The sequence below is a fragment of the Hermetia illucens genome, chromosome 1 (genome assembly GCF_905115235.1).
Source record: "Hermetia illucens chromosome 1, iHerIll2.2.curated.20191125, whole genome shotgun sequence".
In the NCBI taxonomy this organism is placed as follows: domain Eukaryota; kingdom Metazoa; phylum Arthropoda; class Insecta; order Diptera; family Stratiomyidae; genus Hermetia; species Hermetia illucens.
This window is the reverse complement of record NC_051849.1, coordinates 212,943,996-212,963,610: the sequence shown is the minus strand read 5'-3', so window position 1 is coordinate 212,963,610 and position 19,615 is coordinate 212,943,996. Positions and strand designations below refer to the sequence as shown.

General features: G+C 43.6%; 1 protein-coding gene across 5 annotated transcripts in view; it reads left to right on the top strand.

Moving 5' to 3' along the window:
- LOC119652351 (protein abrupt) overlaps positions 1-19,615 on the top strand; it is a 143,585-nt gene that overhangs the window by 20,115 nt on the left and 103,855 nt on the right. For 4 of the 5 annotated variants that reach the window (XM_038056425.1, XM_038056414.1, XM_038056443.1 and 1 more), the window contains exons 4-5: positions 11-313; positions 7,732-7,957. In XM_038056425.1, coding sequence (XP_037912353.1) covers positions 11-313; positions 7,732-7,957 — 529 coding nt within the window. The remainder of the gene's footprint in view (positions 1-10; positions 314-7,731; positions 7,958-19,615) is intronic. The other variant, XM_038056435.1, reaches the window with a different exon arrangement.

Below are 19,615 nucleotides of genomic sequence, written 5' to 3'. Positions count from 1 at the left end.
TCCCTTTCAGACATCCACTTCTTTACCATGGGAACTATCGGAGAATCGTCCAAATCATCTAACACCTCCGCCACAAAAACGCATTAAAAGTGCCGATCTGTATCGTGCACAGCACGGAATTAGTCCTGAAAGGTTACTAATAGATAAAGACTTGCCACCAGATCAACATCCTTTGCATCGGGAGCGTGATAGAACGCGTGATCGAAGCAATAGTAGTCGAGAAACATCACGGGATCGTGATCGAAGTTTAGAATTAAGAGACTCACTACTCGGACAGGCATTGGAGAGTGGGCATCAGTTGCCAACAGGACAGGTAGGTTATTTCCATGGAATCGGAGAGTAGTGAAGTGTTAGCAGTCATCAAAAGGAGCAAAGCTCCGGAATGCAGTACTAATCTCCAGGACAATGTGTGGAGGAGAATGAACTAACATAAGTTAACAAATAGTTTACTTGGTTGAACTACAGGAATTCATGTAAAAGGATCAATGGACGTTGGAAGGAACCAAAAGTCCTGCTTCCTTTATGAACAGTCAAATTAACTGCAGAAGGAATTTCGTATGAACCAGTTCTGACTTAAATGGTTTCTGAAAAGTATAAGGGAAGGAAGAAGGCATAACCTTCCTATGGCAGAAACCAAACCTCCAGCTGCCACCGACTTAATCACTGGAACAAATCAGATGGTATAGGCCCAGAATTCCCTTAAAATGATCGTGCAATTCAATATCGAAACAAGAAGCTCAATATTGCTTAGACTACACTCATGGCCTCTGCGAATAGACTAAAATATCCATAATTTAACCATAAAATAATATTTTTATTCCAAGACTAACATACATCGTGCATTCAAAAATACCAAGCAAAAAATCTAAAACCTACAATTGACCTGGTTGTCGTAAAGGGATATAGTAAGCTTGACTGGTTTGGTTGACTTGTTACGTCATTGCCCCAGCGCTTATGCCACTCATTTTTTGTATCGTCATAGGTGGTTGTTGTGTCTTAGCTAAAAGGGTTGTGTCTGCTTCTTTTCTGATTGGTTTACCTCTATTTGAACTTTCCTGAAGGTCGACTGAATTGACATCCGATCCGTAGGTTTAATCTGGAAGTACAGCTATCGAAAGAAAACTTGTTAACCTCTTTCTTCCAAAGAAACACAGAGGTAGGCCACGATATGTAGTGCCAATAACGCCAAAGAAAGAAGCTGCCCTAAGCCATTTCGTGGCTTAGAAGAGTTGGAGTGGAGTATAAATTTCTCAAGTAGTCCTGGAGAAAATTGAAGTAAATAACAAGGAGATAATATAGACAAATCAAAATTGCTGGCATCCCCCGAATGACGGTATCAAACAACCACATTATTGTTGCCGTTCCCACATACTCCAGAAGAGTGATCAGTCCTAAGTCTACAAGGGAGCCATCCGAAATAGTTCTAGTCAATGAGCCCCATCTGTAGTTATCTAGTACCGTGTAAAGCAGACAAATTCATTGAAAGCCTACCCTCTAAAAGAAACCTTGAAGAACATGTCTTGTGTTCGATAGGTAGGCATAAGTGGCCGCTTCTGATAGCAAAGCATAATTAGGACTATGTCATTTTGATGCTGCCACTCCCAAGAATATGATCGTTCAAGGGGCGAGAGAAGTAGATTCAATCTTTGGAGTTCACAAAAGAGATCCATTCCCTTACCGTTCACCAAAAAATTGTCTTAAGATCCCGAAAGAATGGTTTACCCAGTGTCCTTTGCCTCCGGTTAGAGATGGACAATCGTAAAGGAATTTCATGAAGATCTTGCCCTTTTTTCAACAACTTCGATGACGCATATTATAAGGTATGCAGAGTATGGTCCCCGTTTGATCAATGCCTACAACCCCTGTTATCCCGTAGATATTGACATGTGCACGCCTCATAAGTTCCCATGTCCGAGCTTCGTTGTAGGTAAATCAAATCGATTTAGCGCGGATAGTAAATCTACGCCAATTTCAATCAGGAGACGAGGAGTTTTATGCCTTCCACTCCTAACAGCAGCCAGCGGGATGCAGACTGTCTTGCTAGTTCATCGAACCGCCAATTTTGCTCAATTTTTCTGTGTGCAGGAACCCTGACGAGAGTTCTTGACTGAACCATATAGACTACTCAGTATATTCTTGCATTAATTCATTAGTTGGAGAAGATTTAAAGCCTCTATAGCGTCTCACCTCGACCACTGATAAGTCTTCGTATCGTCAGAATCCCCACCGGAAGTACATTGTCATATTTTGGAAGAGAATACGATCCTGATATTTTGTATGTTTCCAAGAAAACTCCTGCACCACCTTTACGCCTATTTCAAATCGACTAGTAAAAAATACTGTGTCATATCCACAGGCATTCACACCACTCTCGTTGGAAATCCCGCTTGAAGCACTGTTTTTTAGAGATTTCTAAAGTTCCCTTGGTAGAAGATCCAGGCTATTGCTAGGGCCATACGAATTTGCTATCCACCATCCCGATTAAAAAAGCCTTATCCGAATTAGATGAGTTTGAACTGGAAGTCATCTGGTTTCAGCAAGATGGGACGACGGTCCATACAGCAAGCATCTTCGTGGACTTTTTGAGAACAAGGGTTCCCGGACATGCTATCTCTTTAAGAGAAAATTTGAACTGGTCAGCCCGCTCTCCTGATTTGGCCCTTTGCCATTTTTTTCCTGTGGGGAAACCTCGCATCCAAAGTTTACAATGACCACCTAAGGCAACCATCAAGAACCATATCCGGGTAAATATCGCAGAAATTCCTGTGAGAATGAGTCAAAGGGGCACGAAAACTTCAGAGGAAACAGGTATAGTGTATACGAGGGGACGAAGCACATTTGAGTGATACACTATTTAAAACTTCGTAAATTTCATTCCATTGTTAGAAAATGAGGGAAAAATAGAAAGTCTGGAAAATGCTCAGTAGTTTATGATTTATTCAAATTTGTAACCTATCTGTCTGTGGCGCTTCATCCTTTATAACGTTCATTCAGTTGTGCTCAATGCTTCATGAAGAGTAGTATCTGTGGATTTTCCTTTGAGGTCGGCGCGTTAGCGGTTGAATTGAGGCGCTCTTTCCTCCGCGAACATTTCAGTCCCTCACGTGTCATTATACGAAACTTCACGGTCCCTTAAACCGATGCATGAACTTGCACTAGCACCGGAAAAACAAACAAACGTCGAGATATCGTTCAAACCTTTAGAAAGAAAACAAAGAAATTAAAACCGAAAATAAAGGAAGAAACGGCTTAATGGCTGCATGGAATAGTAAAACTTGGGGCCTGAGTGCCGCGACCCTGGGGGAACATACAGGACGGATCACGTCCTCCATCGATGGTTCTTTCGCCTCAGGTTCTCATGAGGTGCGGCCTTTAAGGCCCTCTCCCTACTTTGGCATTTCCTCTTCTGACGTGTCCAGGTGATTCTTCCAAAAGATTGGTGGTAGTCTCAGTACAAATCTGCCGCTTCACCTCTGAAACTCTCCTATAGAATTGAGAGGTTCGAAGCCTCAACGTGGAACTAGAATTGGTTGATTGGCAAAAATGTTTGTGTGCTATCATGGAGCAGATTCAACAACAGTGTAGACACGGCCCACTGAGATGGCATTAAGAGGCCGTGCCTAAAATCTTAAAGATGAGTCGTCATTTACATGTGAGGTACATGTAGAGGCAGGCTAATATTGTGTGGCCTGATACACTAAGTGTGTTCAGGTTCGAGATTTAAATTGCAGCGAATGGCTTTCGAACGAATTCTTCAATTCGTGAAGGGAGATAGGTGTAGGTCACCCTTGCATCCTACATAGAAGGATCAGCCCAACACACAAGGACTCTGCTCCTGGCATTGTACCACCGCCAATCGAATCAGACACCACAGCTTGTAGCAAATACTGAGGACATTCCTAGTAATCTTCCTGAGATCAGACAGATCGTCACTCCACTACAGTTTTAATACTTTTTGGGAGTCTTCCCACAGTCACAAATGAAAAAATTATCCAGCAGTGATCTGAGAAGGGTCTTTAATTAGTCACTCTCCCTGAAATCCCATTGTCAAATAATAAGCATATCAAAAACCTCCCCTCACCCACCCATCGGCATTTTCCGAGTTGAAAAGGCAAAAGGTTATTCTACAAGGATAGGTGGTACTAATAATAAAATCGAAAAAGAGGCGGACCACATTCGTTGATTTCCGAACTGCCCCAGAATGTGTGTCCTGCATTGCAGATTGTGAGCAAGATCGCTTTCTTCAATTTGTTAGTGGATGCTATCTTGTTCTCTTTAACCTTCCTACGTACGTTGTCTTTCCCAATCCTCTCATGCCTCGTTTTAAATTGCTCCTGATGTCCATCAACCTGCTCTCGTTGTTTAATGCTTAGATCTTCCGACTTTACTCCCCTGTCGTGCGCAAACTTGCCAAATTTAACTTTTGTAAGGCAAACTTCGAAGATCTGAACTCAGCCCTGACGACATTCATTTGGCCTGTCTTCCTCTCTCCAGTAATGTGTGTCCAAGTACTGAACACTTTCTGTTCCATTTTATCGAGTTAGGTGCCCTCTTCTCCTAAGCCGCTGCACTCTTACCCTGTCTGCTTCACGACTCAAATCCACAAAAGACTTCGTCAAAAATTTCCTGTCCTCTGTACCGCTGCTGACTTCGTTATTGTCAAAATTCTGCATTTCTCGGTCAATTCCTTAATCTTTAAGTCCAGGAAGTAATATCTACGTGCCGACCCCGTTTGTGAACGGGACAAAGGCTAGAAAAAAGAAGAAGAAGAAAGGAATATCTGATCTGATTCGAGTGTTAAAGACTCACTGGAGCATGGTAACCTCAAACTTTTCTGGTTCCGTTTCACAACTCCCGCAGCCCACTCCCCTGCCATTTTCTTTTTCCATTAAATTCTCTGACTCTCCTGCTAACTATCCCCAACAATTTTGTGTTTTACTTTGTCTCTACTTTTCCTCAGCCTATATTCCCTTTCCTCCCCCTACTAGTAGATGAAGCCTGTCTCGCATCTCCTACTATTTCCCTTCTTACCCCTCTCTTTGTTGAGTACCTCATTGGTAAGCTTAATGCCAATTTCGACCCTGATTACGACGGTCTTGCAAGCCTCGAAAAGGACCATTTTCCTGGCTTATGGAAAGAGGCTCACATCATCCTCACTCACAAAAATGGCGATCGCAGTCTTGTCCAGAGTTATCGTTCCACTTTGCTTCTCACCTCCTGTTCTTTGGAAAGGTATGTCAGCGACTGATTGTCCGCCCATTTTGGCCATCTTGTAGTGAAAAAACAACATGCCTCTGTTAAGCTTAGGCCCACCGCCTCCAACCTGCTTGACTTCACTAACTTTGTCGCCAAATGTTTAAATTTACAGCAGAAATTGGACACTATCTACACTGACTTTCCTAACGTCTTCTATACTGTAAATCACAAGACACTTTTGTCGAAAATTTTGTCTCTAAGGGTTTCCATTTCATTTATTATATGGCTTGTCTTTTATCTTTCTAACCGATCCTGCCACGTTTCTTCTGATGGCTGCACCTCCTGTTCCTCCTCCCATTTTTTAGCGTCCCACAAAGATCTATTCAGGGTGCTTTATTATTTTTATTTATTCAACGATCTTCTCTTTCTCCTTACTTGTCCCTGTTTGTTCTATGTCGACGACTTTAAGATGTTTTCTTCTATATCGCCGCCTATCGACTGTGTCTTCCGCATCTCCTAGACACTATGATTCGCCGGTGCTCTACTAATGGTTCAGCGCTAAATATCAGAAAGTATCCCTCTATATGCTACTCGATTAAATCTTCACCCACTTCCTTTTCTTACTCCTTTAACGGACATTCTTTACAATATCAAAACTCCCCTCAAGATCGCGGAGTCACTTTTGACAATATGGTAAGCTCCGTCTTGACACTCACTGCCTCAAAGTCACCAATCGAGCAGCAAAATTGTTGGGATTTATACTTCGCTCCTCCTCTGATTTTGACTCCCTTCAACCCTCTTTAATTTACTTCAACTCCCTCGTGAGAAATGCCCTCGAGTATTACTCTCTGACCTGGTTGCCCTCCCGTAACCTGTGATTATCTTTCTCTTGAAAAGCTGCAACGGTAAGTCACACGGTCCCTCTTCTTTCAGAAAAAACTTTCCTCGTTTGGACTATCCCTCCGGCCTCCATTTTCTGAACCTCCCATGGATTTATGTACATCTTTCAAACTTTCCTCTGGTCTGATGGACTGCCCCGCCTCTAACGACATAACTTGCCATCCTGCGTCTTATAATACATGCAACGCGGACATTTTCAACGTGCCTTTCGCGGAGCTTGAAATCTATTTCCAATCCCTCATTCCTAGACTTTCTCGACGCAAAACAGCTTGGTCCATTAAACTTCTCTTCATTCAGTAGTTTTAAGCGTAAGCTTAGGTTCTTGTTTTCTCCTCCTCCTGAGGGCAATACTCTGTTTATTGCTCGTTAATAATAAATAAATGAATGCTGCAACTCTTCCGACGCTACAGATCGACCCAGAGCCATGTAAATTTAGAATATATAAAAGCCTTCCGTTCCTATGGATTTCAGTTTATATAGCCTAAACGTTCTTCAAGTGCTATAGTTTGCTCTGCACTACCATCATTATCGTCTGCTTTTGTAGGGACGGATGTCGTCTTTCTACATCACGTTACCGGTGTTAAGTGAATTTAAGCCGCCATTTGACTTCCAGGAACAGAAGTCTTTTATCTTTGTGTCCTTAGGGGCTGCATCATATAGTTAACGCAGGCATTCGGCGGCCAAATCCGATCTACAGCGTTTTACGCTCTCCCAGACGTCGCTGATTTAAGCATGCTGAGAAAATCCCAGGAAAACTTTGGAGGTCCTCGCCTATTATAACGTGATACTCATCGTTCAACTGCAAGGATACATAATATGGGATAGGTCTCCCCTGATCCGATGCACTACCAAGGATTTAGCAACGTCACCTACAGGTAGCATTGACGAGAAACTGTATGGATGCCAAGCTACCTTTGACGAGCATGCGTTGTTCAGTTTCCATACTTGGTCCCACAAGTTTTCTGTAAAAGAAACCAACGCGAATTATTCCAATCACCATTTTAAAAGTCCGAGACCTAAGGCTTCTAAGGTATGCGGAGCCCTCATACACGAGACTTAGCTCCTCTTTTATCCTACAGGCTTCAGTGTATGTTGTTTAATTTTAGCCCGAGGTCAGATGACGACGATAAGTCGCTGAGGGTCTTTCCTCCCTTAGAAGGGCCCAAATACGACGGAAGCCTCATACACGAAACTAAGCTCTTTTGTCCTATAGTCTGCAGCGTATGTTGTCTAACTTTTGCCCGTGGTCAGATGGTGATGATAAGAGGATGATGTAGACAGGAATAAGTGGTCGGTACTGAAACAGCCTGCATAATCGTTGAGGTCTTTCCTCCCTTACAAGGGGCACAAATACTGCTTCGAAGTGAGCACGCGGCAACCTTTTTAACGATCCCCTCAATAACCACGTCTACCAGACTTTCGTCTGCATCAAACCGCAAAACCAAAGGGCGGAAACATTGCCAGGACGAATCAAAAAAATCATGTGATACAGCAGAATGGAAAATTGTCCTTTTTGAATGCACGACGTATACATTACCAAGAAAAACCATTTAACGTTCTCGATTAAGAACCTTAGGCTTAATCCATGCTTAAGTTAGCGAGTCATTTCACTGCACTTGTCTCCTTTATTTACAGAAACATCCTGATCTTGCATCACTGCAAGCCCAGAGTACCGGCGAAGATTCAAATAGTAGTGATACCGAACCTTCTGATCGAGGTGATGGTCAATTAGATGTTACAATGGATAGCATGAATGGTTCAATGGACAACACGAGATCTCATTCGTTTCCATTCTTAGGTCTACAAGGTATACCTGGTCTGATACCTGGTCCATCAGGAATTCATGGTGCTGATAATTTTGGTAAGTACTTTTAATGAGTTTTTAATTAATGAGGTATTATCTGCCTATATAGATTGTCATAATTAAAAGGCACACATTTATTGGTTCATGTTTTAATTGGCCCGATATTATCTAATGAATTTCTGTTCCGTTAAATTTGTATTCTCATTCATATGTGCATGCTAGTGTAGATGTTTTTTTGATTGTAAATAACTTAGCCATTAAAGTTTCATATGAAGTGTACCATTCCATGGTGAAGTTGGAGTTTATCGGACATAAATAACCCAAAAAATGTGGTATTTTTTTGTCGAGTAGGGTAGGTGAATGCATTTACGCACAGAGTGTTGGACTCCCGCAACAGTTTGTTGTCGGACTACTAACTAAACACCTCCCTGTCATCAGAGAACTAGCCTGGACATGTTTGACACATTACTTCGGGCTAGTCCTCCCACTCTCCCAGCTTTGACAGCCTTCAAGTCAGGGAATTCCTTTCACCAAGAGGAGGGGAGGAACGGAGCTATGTGTGTCAAAGAACCTCAACAAATGCCGCAACGTCATCTGCATAACCGACCAGGCGCGACTCTTCGGGCATATCGAGTCGCGCCCTTCAGCGTGGCTCTGCCTGCTCCAAGAACTTCGACAAACTTCCCGATGTTCACCCTCGCGACATTCCACAGGCAGGGGAGCGTCGCGTTGGTGCTCGTCGGCAAGTAGCATCAACCATTTCAAATGCGATATACTGGTGATCACTTGCCGAGTAGTGTTCTAGGACTCGCCACCCGTCCACCAGTGATGCTAAAGATTCCGACGCAAAAGTGATGTCAGGAATGCTTCCTTCACAGCCTGGGCGCCGAAACGTTGGGGTGGATCCGTTGTTTAAAACTACGAACCCGGTTTTCGCTGCCATTTCCAGAATCCGTTTCCCTCTGGAGTCTGACTGGGGCATGCCATTCAAGGACCCTGGCATTAAAATTACCGCCTACTAGGATTCGTCCCACCGTGCTCGAAACGGCGTCCTCCAGAGCATCAAACCGGCGCTGAAAGTTCGGCCTCGTCTCGTTCGGTGTCAGGTAAACACTAAAAAACGTTATCCCTAAACACCGGATCCAGACAAACCCGTTCATTTAACCTTCGGCAAGAACACGAAGTCGAACGTCACCCCGGACCTAGATGGCAGCCGTGCCCGATAAGTCGAGATGCCATGAGGATTGGTCCTTGTTTCAGTATTGCTCGCTAATTAACACTAGATCAGCATTTACATCCGCAGCGAACTGTGCTAGCAACTGGTGAGAGGTTGCACTGCGGTGCATATAAATTTGTAAAATGCGGATCATGCCGTTCGCACTCTAGCCCTTTCCAATTCCGCCCTGAAGATTGGAGACCGTCCCGAGCCCGCAGTGTGTGCGACGCTCTCACCAGACGCGCGACCATCCCTGCAGAAAACGCAACTCTCGCTTTCATTGCAGGTCTTCGCTGGATGATCCACTTGGCCGCATCTCCGGCATGCTGTCCTCCTGTCAGAACCCTTGCAAGCTGCTGACATGTGTCCATAGTCCAGACACCTGTAGCACTTGGTGGGGACTATCCGCATTCACACCCTGCATTCCACCCATCCAATTTTGATTCTCCCGCTGCTAAGGAGTTTCCTCGCATATTGCTCGGGAACTTCCACCACGGCGAGCTTTTGTCCTCGAGCGTTTACAGAGGTGATACGTACCCGGACATTGGTTACCTCTGGACATTCACGCTTTATCGCCTCCTGTACTTCGACCTTTTCTGTGAGGCAGTCAAAATCCCGGATTTCTAGAAAGCACATGGACTCTAGGCTGGAAACAAGAGCCTTCTCCCCCAATAACCCCTTGATCGCTTCGCAGAACGTACTCTTGTTAGTCGTCTTTGGACCCAGTTCGTCGAGAACTCCGCCAGTCCTCGTTTTGCGTATGGAAGACACCTCTGCTCCGTTGTCTCCGGGTTTCATCCTGTAGCGGATTTCACTAAAGACTTCCGCAAATGTCTTGCCTTCCGTCGGCTTAATGAGCAGGGCCGACGGTCTAGTCTTTCTTCGTTTCCTCGTCTTTTCTGCTCCTGGCTTTTGGTCTGCAATCTCTTTGTTTTTGACCAGACGTGTCTCTGGCGGCGTAATCAGTTGTTTTTAAGGTTTTGTGGAAACAGAAAACCTTATTAAAATCGGTTTACTGTCTGTCTGTTAGTCTGTCACACGCACTTTTCTCGAAAACGGTTGTAGCGATTGACACCAAATTTGGTAGAAAGGTGGGAACTGCGAACGCTTACGCATATAGTGAGTTACATCCTTTTACGTCGAATTTGAGGGGGAATTAGAGGGGAGTGTACATTTTTTTTTCATCAAATATAGTCATGTGGGGTATCAAATTAAAGGTCTCGGTTAGTACTTTTTGAAGCCGCTCTTAGTTTTGACATTTGTTGGAATGGTGGAGAGTGCGGTGGGTTGAAATTGATCATTTCGTTAACGAACCCATTCTCAGAAACTACCCAACCGAAAAATCTTAAAAAAATCAGGGGGCTGCCACTATATGGTACCTAAGCTTCGAAATGCCCTCCATACCGATACCTGATCAAATAAGGTTAATAATAATACATTACTATAGTTTTTAGTAATTGACAGGAAAACCTCCCTTAAGTTCACCCTAGAATCACGAAATTTCGCAGCTATGTAGGCTACAGCATTTGGTGAAAATCACACTATTACTAACAAAGTTATACTAGGTCAAAACTGTCGCTTCTCTGAAAATTCAAGACTGTGAGTGTCAGTATCACTTGAAAGTGGAAATTTTCACATAATATATGCATATATTACGTTCTACATACTAATGGGACAAAGGCACCCTCAAATCTCTTTATAAAAGAAATACGCAAAACCTTTCATACCTGAAGCGTCTAGCTTCCGGTTTTCCGACTTGTTTCCTTCTTCGCCCTCTTTTTTTGGGCCCTGGAAAGTACTTCGATATAGTCCCATTCAGGTACGACATCCTCTTTCCGCTTTTTCTCCAGTTCGCTTTCCAGAGGGCTATCTGCGGTCCGTTTGACACAAGTAGCGTTCTCAGCGGAGAGTGCGGCTGTTTCTGCTCTCCAATCGTTTTCCGCTGCTCTCCACGTTCGCGTATAGAAGAAAATGCGGTCTAATAGTTCCTCCAGTTCCATCAGTCCGTTTTTGATGCTTTTGCTAACGTTGGAGGAACGTTGCCGACCGCATACGCTTCACCACTGCTGCGCATTTCCTGATAAGCCTTTCCTCTTCAGATCTAGCTAGGACGGTCGGCTGCACTTACACTCGGTTTGTGTCCGAATTCATCTGCTCAGGACTAGCGATTCTGACTGAGCTTTTTTTCCGAACAGGGCACTAGAAGGTATTGGAGTTGCCATCTCCGCACGGTCAGTTGCGCCACTTGATAGAGGCTTCCTCTTTATTTGGGCGCTCCAGTGTCACATCAAGTATGTCAGTACTCGCTGCTTCTTCCGCTGATCGCTGCGGTGAACTACGCATTTTTGTACTGCGTCCAAACCCACTCACCTCTTCCTCCTTTCCTGTTGTTTGGTCGATTTTTTTAAGGTTTTGTTTGCAAAACAAAACCTTATTAAAATTGGTTCAATGTCTGTCTGTCTTTTTGTTTTTTTTTTCAGGAGGTCGAAATCTTTAAAAGACTGGTCTGGCCACATCAGTGTGTGGAACTTTTACCCACTAAAACCACCCCCGACTCCCTCCCTGCCCCGCGGAACCACCCTAAGGTATTACATCACGGGGCGAAGTCAGCTCATTCTAGCTTAGTCCGGTTTCTTCTATGTGCGGCGTACGTGACCGCGCTTTTCTCCTCTCCTCTGCCTTTCGCAATTTATTTTGAATAGATGCGATCATGCAGTTGGCCACATCCCGATTCTCTTGTTTTGCTAGCATTTTCGCCACCAGATTTTCTGGTACCAGCACTTCTCCTAGAGTCTCCTCTAGATTCCTCCTTTCTTCCACAAATCTCGGACAGTGGAAGAATATATGCTCTGGGTCCTCTGGGACTCCATAGCAATTTGGACAATCGGGTGAGGTCTCCAATTTAAACCTGTGCAAGTATTGGCGATATCCTCCATGCCCCGTGAGAAACTGGGTGAGATTATAATTAATCTGTGAGTCCACCGACCCTTTCCCGAGCATTCCCACTCCTCTTGCCATCCATTTATGGATCTCTCCCTCTCAGCGTTCTTCGTCTGCAATAAGAGAGAGATTGGCTTCGCGTTATATATATTCGTCATCTCATCTGCCAAGAGGTCAATCGGCATCATTCCAGAGATGACGAGAGCATACCCTCAGGGCTGTCCTCCTGTAGACTGCATTCAGTAATTGACATCAAGCAACGCCTCTCTCCAAACTGGGGTCGCATAGAGCATGATTGAGGTCATCATCCTAGCTATAAGCAACCTAGAGGTATGCCGTGGCTCTCCCACGTTCGGCATCATCCTCGTCAGGGCCATGCTAGCAGTGGATGATTGATCACAAACATATTTTACGTGTTCCTTATAGCTGAGCTTCCTGCCTATCACCACCCCCAAGTATTTGATGGTCGGCTTGGAAGGGTGATATGATTGATATGATTCCCGATTCTAATACAGGCGTAATTTCTCTTCCGGCGCGTGGTGATGAAGACCGCTTCTCTCTGTCTGTTTGTCTGTCTGTCACATGCACTTTTCTCAGAAACGGCTATACCGATTGACAAGAAATTCAGTAAGTACTATCCTTCTACGTTGAGATTTAAGGGGGTCTCTATACATGTAAAAGGGGGGTGTAACAACTTTTTTCACCGAATATAGTCATGTTGGGTATCGAATGGAAGGTCTCGATTAGTACTTTTCCAAGCCGGTCTTAGTTTTGAGATTGGTTAGAAAGGCGGGGAGTTTGAGAGGTGGAAAGTGATGATTTCTTCCACGGACCCATTCTCAGAAACTACTCAACCGAAAAACTCTGAAAAAAGTCGTGAAGCTGCCTCGATATGGTGTCCAGGCCTCAAAATACTCTTCATATCGATACCTGTTCAAATTAAGTTAATAATAGTATATTATAGTCAAGAACGGGTGTACGCTCGGGGACACAGCCCCTACCCCAGTTCCCTGAGGTCTGACATACTCTTGTGTATGTGTGTATGGTGGGGGAGAAGCTACAGCTTCTGAGCACTCAGGCCGTGTTGGCCCATTGTACTCCCCCGTCTAACGGAATATTCCGGATTCGTTAACGTATCGCAGGATTTCCGTTAGTGGATGTGATGCTACTCGTCGCAATTGGAGAACATCGGCACCAAAAATCTGATGCCTGATGTTTCCATAGGCGGGGCATTCACATAGGAAATGCTCCGTGGATTCCGCTTCCTCATTACAGGAGGGACACGTATCATCTTCAGTAATTCCTATTCTGAACATATGCCCAGCTAGTGAATTATGGCCTGTCAGAATGCCCTGACATACCCTTAGTTGATACCGGAATTCATGGACGAATCAGCGCTCACTCGGGGCAAAGCGGTCTACTAATAAAGGTTCAATGCGCACTACCCGACCAGCATCCCAAAGGGGCTAGCTGCTGATACACGTCATAATTACCACCTTGGCAGAGCTACACTCACATCACCCCGTCGACGTCGACAAAGAGCTGTTGACGACTCCGGAGACTCCCAGTGTGTCCCGACTTGTACCGCTCATTCACCGCTCGCTCTTCACCGAGAAGCTTTCTCGAGGCTACTACCTAGGAAGCACGTATACTGCCAGCTAGGGAGTCAGAACGCTACGCTCACATCAGAGAGCTGTCGACGGCTCCGGAGACTCCCAGTGTCCCGACGTGTACCGGTCATTTGTGGTCCGCTCTTTACCGAGGCCACTACCTAGGAAGCAGGTATGCTGCCAGCTAGGGAGTCAGAACTTCTTACTTGGGCACCTTGAGGACGTCACACCCCGTATCGTAAGCGACCCGTTAAATGTCGCTAACGACCCCTGAAAGGAAAAATGTGGTATGACTGTCTGGAAAATTAACATGGTCCACCAATCTTAGGGGCGAGTACAATAAGATACTTGTTCTCAATTGTGGATTATCGTGGCCTCATTGAACACTAAGAAAGGATCCTTGTGGACCCTTTTTTTGCAAAGCAGCAACCTACCCCTGTACCGACACCATTAATTCAACCGTTCTACCCCTTCTACAAGCTGATAGCTGTTCCAATTCTTATCATACTTTCTACATCAATACAATGCCACACATTAAAATGATAATATCAAAAATGTCCTATTCGTTTAATTCTAATCGAGTTTGACCATTTGGTTACTTATGGCATTCTTATCCTTCCCCCTTTCATACCCTCCCACCCTCACAATCCCTAGCATCAACTCTCATCCGTATCCAGTTCGCCTTTGTATCGGCCAAGAAAGTTTTCTTTATGAATTCATTCGTTCACTCTCTTTCTATTCCCCATCCGGTTCCTTTCATTCCACATAATCCAGAAGTTTATTCCTTTATCATACTACATTTTGTATACGTAATCATTGTACGTTGTTGCTTGGACTATTTAGACCACCCTTACAGGGCTCATATCGGGGCTGTTGGCTCATATCGCACATGTGAAAATGCCGTTGCCGCCGTTTTCGTATTCCGTTCGCATAGATCAAAATGGGGGCGAAACTGAAGCAAAAATCGAATTTAATATCATAAACATTCAATAAGAAGACGTCATAAAGGCCAGAATAAAAAGAGAAAAGTCGAAATATTGGAAAAGAATGGCGAACAAAAAAATATTAAATCAAATGGACATTTGTAGGTACCCCCACCCCGGGGGGTTGGTGCGGGTGCCAAGATGGGCATGGAAGATCTAGGCCTGCCAGGGGTGAGTGTCCTCCAAAGGCAGCAGTTTTTTTTTTCATCCCTCAGAAGGAAAGTTTTATATTCGCACGCACATGGTTTTCATTCCTTTATCTTTTTTTTTCCACATTACTTTTCGATTTTTTTCCTTTTATTTCGAAATGGAGCATTATCGGGAACGAGGTATGAGTTGCGGCCAGTTGTGTGTGTATTTATCAAAGTTTAGTTTAAAAATCGGTTGGATTCAGAAGGGCTCGTTGGCCAGTACGAATCGCTGAGGACGCTGCTCCGGATAAAAGTTGGCCTAAACTTTATAATATATAACTTTTCCATGCCCACTTTTTTGATGTATAGAACAGATTCCATTGTAGAAGAGATAAACTTTCCGACCGAAGAAGAAAAGAATGAAAAGTTTACTTTCCAGATATATATATAATTTTGAGCTAGAAAAGAAAGGGTATTGCTACGTGCACGTCAAAAATGTTCCCCCTCCCCCGGTCCCACACTCCTCCTATCCACGAGCATCTAAAAAAGGCCAAAGAAGACAAGAATACGTAGAAATAAAAAAGTGAAAGTTTGGCCAATACTTACATTTTAGAAAAGAATAGAATAAAAGATACGTTTCAAATAAAAGAAATTGAATCCTTTCACGTTTCGAATTTATTCTGATGTGGTAACGTTCTGATGGCCGCATCACGTTCAAACCCTTGTAGCATCCCCCCCCGGACTCGTGGGCGCGGTACATTGGACTCAACCCTGGACCATCCTCCACCATCATCTCGTGTTAAGCTTTGACGGCATTTAGAATCTACATATCTTCTATTTTATTCAAATTGATATGAAATTAGAATGGACATAGCCCGTTATTGTTGTGACCACATCTGCGTTTACTTAATATGGTTTTCCTCCCATATTTCTTCTTTTTTTTTGTTTTTTTTTTTCTTCCTTTCTTGGATGGCAAATTGAAGTTTTTAGGGTTTTTTTTTCTTTTTCCAGGAAATGAATAATGCTTGGTCAAAATGCAGAATATTTTCTTTTTTAAGAGCAGGAGAACAGAGAAAACGGTCAGATTTGAGCAATAGCCTTTGTTTGCGAAATTGAATATTCAAGAAAGTTACTGTTTGGGTCTTTTGTGTTCTTAGGTTTATTTACTTCTGATTTTACCATCTTAGAATCCATTTTATATCGAATTTCACATCTCAATTTTGTGGATTTCTATAGAAATATTGTACAATCATAAATACATCTTGGCTATTGATAAGAAGAGAGTCCTTGCAGCCATACTCACAAGCGGCCCAAATTGAAGCCAATACCCTCACTCGAACCAAATGAAGTACATTCTTTTGTCCATTTAGGTATCAACCCACGCCGATTTCGCTCAATTTAGAGCTCTGAGAATTTCAGTGAAGTCCAGGTAGGGGTATTTGGCCAGTGTCAAGGGTTTGCAGAAACTTCAAGCCCTTCTGGTTAAACCTCCGCAATCCCCCCCAGTCTTCTCCAACTTTCATCTAGCTCGAAAGCCCATCTGATACTCGTCTCAATTATTGTGTGGCTTATTCTGTTATTACTATTCCCCGTCCATAATTCCTTTCCTTCTTTTTCCTTTCTCCACCGACTGAGTACAGCCAGCTCCGCCTTTCTCTGCAATTCCCTCCTTATCACTTCCTAAGTCGAATATTTCATTGGCGATCTTAAAGACTCCTTATTTTTTGCCAAAAATCCAACCAAAAATTTTGATTTTCAATAAAAGTTTCCAAAGTTGTCACTCCCCTGGCCTGTGGAAGAATCATCCATATCTGTATACACAAAGGGGTGACTATAACCCCACCGGCAACCACTATCCTATTCACAGGTCATTTTCTGTTTGTAAACTCTTGAGAGATGTGAATGACTGGTTGATTGCTCGCTTTCACCACCTTATATTTTAAGAGAAGCAAACGTGAAACGTCAGCCCACTGCTACCAACCTACTAGACTTCACCAATTTAGCAGTTAAATGTCTACTTGTCCTCGGCAAGAGCTGTGGGTTATGTACACATACTTCTCTAAGGCCTTTGACTATGTTGACCACACGATACTTCTGTCCAAAATCACCGTTCCTGCCGCGTTTCTTTTGATCATTGTATATTATTGTATCCTTCGTGCTGTTCTGGGTTCGCTAATATTTTGATTCTTCATCAACGACCTTCCCTCTCTCCTCACATGCCCTTGCTTGCTTTACGCCAGTAATCATCAGCACTTTTACTCTCAGACTTCCCCAGAATGTGGTATGCCTCTATAGCCGCACTTAGAAACTTTGATTCACTAGGACTCTGTTGATGGTTTGCACTAAATGTCAGCAAATGCTCCTCACTTAAATATTGTCTCTCTCTGTTTTCCTACTTCCTTGATAAACGTGATCATGCCTCGAAGGCCTCCGATGATGAACGCCGCTTCCATTGACATTGCCCTCGTGTTAGTTCCTCTTCTTGCTTTGACGCGGACTAACGTTCCGTAAAAGCCTTCAACGATCTCCTTTGAGCATCCTTGAGTATTGCTCCACGAGCTTTCCCCCTTCCAGCAGCGATGACTGACTTGTCCTTGACAGGACAAAATTCAGCCAATCTCTTATTTTAAGGTTTTGTGTAAAACAAAACCTTATTAAAATCGGTTTACTGTCTGTCTTTTTTTTAATGGTAGGAGGAAAATTTCAAAAACTACCGCTGACTTCTGCCATACGGTTATGTGGGACTTTTACCCAATAAAACCACCTCTTCCATCCACTGCTCGAGCGGGACTGCCTTATGGTATTATGTCGTGGGGCTGGATCAGTATTTAACTATTATTCGAAATGGTGATCCTCTCCCTCTCTTCCTTCCTTCTACACTCTTCCTCATGAATATTCTTTATTGCTCATTCTACCGCTTTTCATACTTCAGTCAAACTCAACATATTCTTCACTATGCTATGAAGCTACCGCTTCCATTTCCGTTCTGTATGATGCGAACCTTGCGCAATAGAAAAGTACATGCTCCGTTACGTACTCGCAAATCGGACAGTTCGGAAAATCTTCATTGCCAAATCGGTGGAGGTATCCTCGATAATCACCATGTCGGCCTAGGAACTGTGTCAAATCATTGCTCACATTACCATGCCTATATTTAGTCCAGTCTTCAACATTCGGTATCAACCTATGAGTCCAGCGTCCTTTTTTGCTCTCATCCCAGTGTTTTTGCATTCTACCAGTGATAGATGCCTTACCGACTGACGTCGAGCCGAGTTAGGTTCACCAGCTTCGCGAATCCGTAGGGCTCCAGTTGCCAGGATATCGATAGGTATTCTTCCTGCGCTTAGTGATCAGCACTAACTCTGTTTTCTGCTCTGCGAGTGATAGTTCAGCATTTTCCAACCAACACTTCATCTGCCATATTTCTTCGTTAGCGTACGTTTGCTACGATTGTATTTCCGATGTCATCTGCGAATCCAATAGAGGTGACACCGCCAGCGAGAGGCAACGTAAGCACTGCGGTATACATAATGTTCCACAATAAGGAGCCGAGAACTGATCCTTGTGGTACACCACAGGTTTGGCTTCGGAATGAGTATCAATTTTTGTTTCTTCCACTATGCAGGGAAAACATCCTCTTTCAAGCACGCAGTAAATACGTTTTTGGTGCTATCCCTACTGCCAATTTGATAACTATGTTCGGTATGCCTTCTAAGTCGGGAGCCTTGTTGATTTTTATGTTCTTGGCCGCTTCCAATACCTTTTCGTAGCTTATCTCTTGTAATTCATCAGAGTTGATTTGAACGCTCGGAAGGCCATCTGTCTGTCTGTCCGTCTGTCTGTCACGCGCATTTTTTTCGGAGACAGTTGTAGCGATTTGCATGCAAAATTGGGGTGTACATTTTTTTCATCAAATATAGTCATGCGGGGTATCAAATGAAAGGTCTCGGTTAGTACTTTATGGTCATATTTTTGACATTTGTTGGATAGGTGGTGAGTGCCGGGGGTCGAAAGTGATCATTTTTTGAACGGATTCATTCTCAGAGACTACATAACACAAAAATTTGAAAAATATCAAAAGGCTGCCACTATATGGTGCCTAGGCTCCGAAATATCCTACATACCGACAACTGTTCAAATAAAGTTAGTAATATTATATTTCTACCATTTTTAGTAATTGGCTGGAAAATCCACCTTAAGTTTATCTTAGTACCACGAAATTTTGCAGCAATGTAGACTATAATATTGAGCGTGATTCTACCAAGTTTGGTGGAAATCGCACTATAACTAACAAAGTCATAATAGTTAGCTGAGCAGGGACTAAAGGAAATGTCAATGTAATACCGTGGACCAATTCAACACTTGACAGGGCACATGATTACCGTCTTCCACAATCAATACCAACGTTCAACTAAACCGTGGAAAGTCGGGTGGTAAGCCGATGTTCGATTTCTTGAATAGTCGATGGGTAGGAAGTTGTTTAAAAAATTGCGATTCGAAAGGGCAGTGTTCCTGATCATACGATCCAATTGCTGTGAAAACAATTTGCCACCGAATGGGCTGTTTGGTCGCCCAACGGGCATCCGCGCTGGCTGGTAATGTGACCGACGAATTTCACACTAGAAACACCAAAAATACATTTTGTCACATTCTTGACTACCCCGTTTTCACTGAGCCTTACACAAACCTGTTGAAGGTGATCCATTTGTCGCTCCAGTGACTTTTACGCAATGAGGCTGTCGTCTAACTGGCACACTGCAGAACTCGAATTCTCTGAGGACGTAATCCCTTAATCTTTGAAAGCGTTTGGCTGCATTCCTGAATCCTGAACCAGG